Below are 5,681 nucleotides of genomic sequence, written 5' to 3'. Positions count from 1 at the left end.
TGAAATAAATAGAATCATAGCAAATTCAGAATAATCTATATATTTATTTTTAATTTATTACAACGGAATGGCATAAACAATAGCATAAATATGTACATGCTAAATACAATCATTGTGTAGTACAACAAAAGTTTTATTGGACTATTAGTGATTATTGCACTATAGTGATTCACTTTGGATTCATTTACTTTCAATTTAGAACTTTCTACTTTAGTTTTTTTTGCATAACATCCAAAGTAAATATACAGATTTATATATCTTGAATACATATAGAACTTGATACATCACATGTAATTACAGTCTTAAATATTGTACATCACGCAAAATATGTTATTCGATAAAATACTCCATATGTTACGATATTAATAATACACGTAATATCTTTAGACATTATACGCACTTCACATCATTGTACGACAATCTAATTAACATCTATTTGTACAGGAAGATTTTTATAGACACTTTATTAATAACTTGCTTAATTTGTCATCCAATTTATAAGACATATAGAGATTATTACAATTAATCTATAATTCTCTACTTATATTTTTTATTAAAGTTTATTAAAGTTTAGAAAGAAAAAGGATTAAGTTTTCTTTTATATCGAGATTCCAGGTACATTACAATTATATAAAGAAAGTATGTTTTATGTGTTTTACTTACACATACAGACGTATACAGATCTACAGCTACATTTACGCCGTAAACACTCTTACAAAACTATTTTGACTGCTTATATCTCTTTGGCACGTGAATTCACTTTTACTTATACTCGAAATTGTTTGATAATTAATCTATACTTTATCGAGAATACTAGAAAAAATAAATATTTTCTAACATACTATGAATTATAAATTATGTGACATAAATACTTCTTTAAACATTGAATCATAGATTACATTACTTTATGTAACATGAGGTATTACTCAATGATTAGACCTTCGGAAAAATTTTTCGCCTCTGAAAGAAATGTTAAAATTAATCAATGCAATTTTCGTGCTCCTCTGAAAGTCACATTAATTTAGATTACGAAATTTATTATGATGTTAGTGATAACTCTGTAAAAAATAAATTGTACGATTTGAAAGACGATTTTTAAAAAGATATTGAAATATAGAAAATTATATATGGAAAATATATTATGTATTGAAGATGTATTATCAATATATCATAATATACATCCTTTCAAAATGAATAATTTCTCCAATATTTTAGTTTGTTCTTAAAAGTAACGGAAAGATTTTAAATGGACCATCTTGTGTGTAGAATTCTTTTTATGTATGTGTTTTAATAGTCGATTTATTTGTATCAACTTTTATTAGAAATTCATTGCATTAAAAATTAGTATATTTCGTTCAAAATGTTTTCATTTTGTCAATGTAAGTCTGAAAAATTTATATATGTTTTACAAATATAGACATTTTCATGAAATATATTTCTGTTAAAAATGCATTTTTACTTTAACATCAATGTAGCATAAAACATCAACGTTGTGTGTGTGTGTGTGTGTGTGTGTGTGTGTGTGTGTGTGTGTGTGTGTGTTTGTGTGTACGTGTGTGCTTATGTGATTAGAAATGCGATCCTCACGTCTTGAAAAGAGAACGTGATGGATGCGTGATTATATTTGCAGAAATTGAGTGCAGGGATATATAATTCCAACAGCAATTCAATTGCAAACTTACTTCCTGCAAATCAAAATCGATAATAGAAATGTTTATGTACATTTTCCAATTTAGCGGAACAACAGATTTCTATTATCAGAGAACTATATACATATACATTTATCTCTTATACATTATCATGTTTTTAAAACGCTGCGACATTGAGACATTCTGTAAAAGGATTAAATCAGTGCAATTATATTGCAAGTTGTGATGGATTCCAAATACATCGAATCACATTATGTACAACGAAACTATCAAATCGTTTCGAATATTATTCAAAATTAAAAGATTTCTGAAAGTCTTGAAAATCTAGAAAGTCTTTATTATATTTTGAAAATATATCTTTTTTTATGTAATACTTTTTTATATAATACTTTACATTATTTTAATCCGCTCTCAGTTTTATGTCAAGAAAATAATTATAAGCGTCTATAATATAGAAAATAATTTTATTTTTGTGAATTTTAAGATTTTTAAGGACAAATCGGATGACTTGATTCAATCCCATCAGATTTTTTGTCTTGAATGTATTGAAAGTTTTTAATGTTCGGACATTCAGGACATACAGGTATTAACAATTTGTAAATTAAGACATTAAAAGAACTTTTAAGATTTTTCAAGCTTTCAAGAATTTCCAATTTCAAATACAATGTAATACTACACAGAAGCAATTTAGAGCTCTTTATACGATCGAATGATTTCAACACTTTTAAGGAAAAGATACTAGACATAATTATATCGAATTGCGATATTGCACATCTGTTCTTCTAACGTTACGATCTTACATACAGTATTATCACAGAGACAAAGAGCTATGCGATTCCCTAGTGACGCGTTCAAACAAAAATATATTTTCAATTAACTATATTTAGCCCAAAAGGAGCTCTTTCCAGCGCCAATACCATCCAATTTCAATTTGATTGAAGTATATGTTGAGAATAGACAATCCGATGAAAGATAACGTGAAGAACAGAGTCCACAGTTGGAAGATCGGGGAAACGATAAGTAGAAGCACTGTCATCCCTAAAAATAAAATTTATCTTCTGTTATTATTTCCCACGAATGACAAGGAAGATTTTAATTACCTGTTAATATGCTCCAGAATCCGAACGCGATTCGCAACGGCAGCGTTTTCGCCATCGGCCAGATCTGGGTGGTGAATGCCTTCCGTTCATAGAATCCCTGCAGTATCGTCTCTTTATCGGACCACCTGTCCTCCAACCACTTTCTCAAGGTCGAGTCATCATGCGCTAGTATATCCGCGGATGAAATTCGTTTTATATGGAAATGCACCTCCCTCGGGAATTTACCCTTGATCAGATCGATCTCAGATTGCGGTATGTAGTCCGGATATGCTATCGTCAGATCATACACAGCATCGAAATAATTCGCGCGCTGAAGATGCTGGACCAGATAGGCGAAACCGGTCGTTTTCGGGTGGAGGGTATAGGTATAAAGCGGCAGGTGATGCTGCAAGGCGTACTTGTCCGACTTCTCCTTGCTGCTCTTCGTTAGATCGGTGCCTTCGGGGAATATCAGCAGCTGCGTGCGGCTATCTAACGCGATCAGGTAATCGAGCGTACGCGACAATCGGCCCCGATCCTCTTCCCACCGTCGCGTTATATAAAGGAAACCATTCATTTGCATTATCCATCCTGTTACAGATACACGTGTTACAGACGTGAGAGCGAGGAGAGCGTATATATATTATAACTTCGTAAATAATTGACGCTTTGTATATCGAGTTTGGAATGTTACCTGGGCCGGGAATGTGCCGTATAGGATCCTTTAAAATAAATTTCAATTTATGACAACAGACACTGGGCATACACGCTTGATACATCGCTGCCCATAGGAAGTTCCAATCCACCCTCGTTCTGTGATTCATCACGAGCACGGCCGATTCATTAGGAGATATATGATCGCCAGATACGTAGATCTTTACACCGAATGCCTTCAACAGAGCCTAAAACATTTACAATCCCAGAATAAAATTTTAGATTCCACAATTAATAACGATATATTAACAGAATTAGCTAACGAGTTTGAATCTTTATTTTGAAATATACATATATATAATAATAAAATAAAACAAGAGTTTTTAGAAAATCTTTCCTTGAAAGTGTTCGAACATCGGGAACATTTAAAATAAATTAAATTTAAGACAATGTTATGTCTACATATAAAATGTAGAGAGCAGATAGAAATAATAATGTAAAGTGTATAAATTATAAAAGAAAAAAATCTTTAAATATAAATTAGATTTTTATGAATAATTTTGAATTAATTCGATGTTTTCTCTTCTCTGTACGAATTATTATTTATTATTAATTAAATCGTAAACGTAATCTGTACAATTAACAAGATTTGCAAGTACTTACGGTAGGATAAAGTTCCCAGCATGCGAATAGAATGTTTCCACATTTTCGAAATATCGGTGGACTAAACAACAACAGTGGCAAGAGCGGACAGGCAATAAATAAAAAACCTGCCACTATACTACCATACCATAGAGCACAGTATAACGTACCACGTAAAAATCCGCGCATTACAGTCTGGGAGTGGGTATCCTGGAAATAATATGAAATGTATCGGCATGAGGATAAAAATATTACCAATCGTACATATCACGATTTGCGTCTATTCTCAGAAGTCAATTGCTAGTAATAATTTCGCAAGAACGTACACGAAAAAATGATATTTCGCATCCGATATGCGTATAAAAATAAAGATTTAATTTCACATTTCTGCACCAAAAAAAAATAAAAATTATAAACGTGAAACTCACTTTCACATGTGTATCGTGCAATTGAAGCACCTTTTACGAACATTAGATCTTGACTGTTTCCTTATGAAACACTGTGTCTTTACTGGCTTCCTCCTAGTTCTATTAGAGGGATTTCTCTTTTCTACCCCTTTCACCCTCGCTCTTTATCCAACCTCTACCGAGCTAAAGGATGCTGTGTTGGACCATTATTGATCTGTTGAGCATAAAGGCTGTACGATCTCAATGAAGAGATTGGAAACGTCAGTAACTGATAATTAACTCTCTTGTACAATTAATATTTTTATTCCATTTAGCTTTTTAATATCTAAATTTAATATATTTATTTTTAACATTTTTGTTAAAAAAAAATTTATCATATAAATTAGATATACAAAAAATGTATGTATACACGGTTAAAAAAACCATTTAGTATTTATAGTGAACATATAGATCGAAAGCTCAACCGTTTCTGAGATATAAACATTTTTATACGTTAATATCATAAATGATTTACTGACTATGTAGATCCTCATCGATTGATGACAAATGATTGATTGCCAGTGAAATCTTCTGTTATGAAGTATGTATGGAAATTGAATGAGAACATATGGAACGTAGTTTATAAACTAAAGGTACCGAGGTAAACATCGCATCTACATCGCATACGACACGTAGCAGCCAATAAGTTAGTCATGATACTACATACAAAAATGTGTACTATCTACTATCTATATAAATGCTGAATGGTTTTTTTGTATGTACAGGGTGTATTTGAAATAATGCCCATTAATCATACAACGCTATTTTTAATAAAAAAACTGAGTCGAAAAGTCCATTATCAATTTTCGCAATAGTTAAGGAGATATTAATTTTTAAACATTGCTGAATAACCAGATAAAATCGATGTATAAGACAATTTTAAAATATCTCAATGTTCTTTATGAAATATTTTTAAGATTTTTTTTAAAGAACTCTTAAAGATATCTTAAAGTTGTCTTATACGTCGATTTTAGACATTTTGCTCATTGGGTAATTAAAAAAAATATTGCGAAAATTGCAAAATGATAAACAATTTTTCGACTCAGTTTTTTATTAGGAATATATAGTACAGGGTGTCCCATTCATCACCAATTGATCTACTTTTTGAATAAAACTCAAACGGTTGAAGTAATCTTGATAATTTTTTTTTTATTTAAAAGTACAAACGTTTTTTCACCGTGTACTTTTCCATGATTAATTTCCCATCTGTC

The 5,681-nt window shown here is 30.8% G+C and overlaps 1 protein-coding gene across 1 annotated transcript; it reads right to left on the bottom strand.

Moving 5' to 3' along the window:
* Positions 1-2,429: 2,429 nt before the first annotated feature.
* Positions 2,430-4,665, bottom strand: LOC108750278 (lysocardiolipin acyltransferase 1-like). The gene is made up of 5 exons (XM_018489629.1): positions 4,453-4,665; positions 4,046-4,234; positions 3,423-3,630; positions 2,750-3,319; positions 2,430-2,687 (listed from the first exon to the last, which is right to left on the bottom strand). Exons 2-5 carry the CDS (start codon positions 4,211-4,213, stop codon positions 2,533-2,535), a joined length of 1,101 nt encoding a protein of 366 aa, XP_018345131.1. The 5' UTR covers positions 4,214-4,234; positions 4,453-4,665; the 3' UTR covers positions 2,430-2,532.
* Between the last annotated feature and the right edge of the window lie 1,016 nt (positions 4,666-5,681).

The sequence above is a fragment of the Trachymyrmex septentrionalis genome, unplaced genomic scaffold, assembly GCF_001594115.1.
Source record: "Trachymyrmex septentrionalis isolate Tsep2-gDNA-1 unplaced genomic scaffold, Tsep1.0 scaffold35, whole genome shotgun sequence".
NCBI lineage: Eukaryota > Metazoa > Arthropoda > Insecta > Hymenoptera > Formicidae > Trachymyrmex > Trachymyrmex septentrionalis.
This window is presented reverse-complemented; position numbering and strand designations above follow the sequence as displayed.

Bases quoted from the DNA above. Each gene is read 5' to 3' on its own strand.
- LOC108750278 (XM_018489629.1), bottom strand. From the start codon at position 4,213: ATGCGCGGATTTTTACGTGGTACGTTATACTGTGCTCTATGGTATGGT. The intron at 3,631-4,045 runs GTAAGTACTTGC...TAAATGTTTTAG, and splicing joins GCTGGGAACTTTATCCTACC to GCTCTGTTGAAGGCATTCGG. The intron at 3,320-3,422 runs GTAACATTCCAA...TATCTGTAACAG, and splicing joins ACGGCACATTCCCGGCCCAG to GATGGATAATGCAAATGAAT.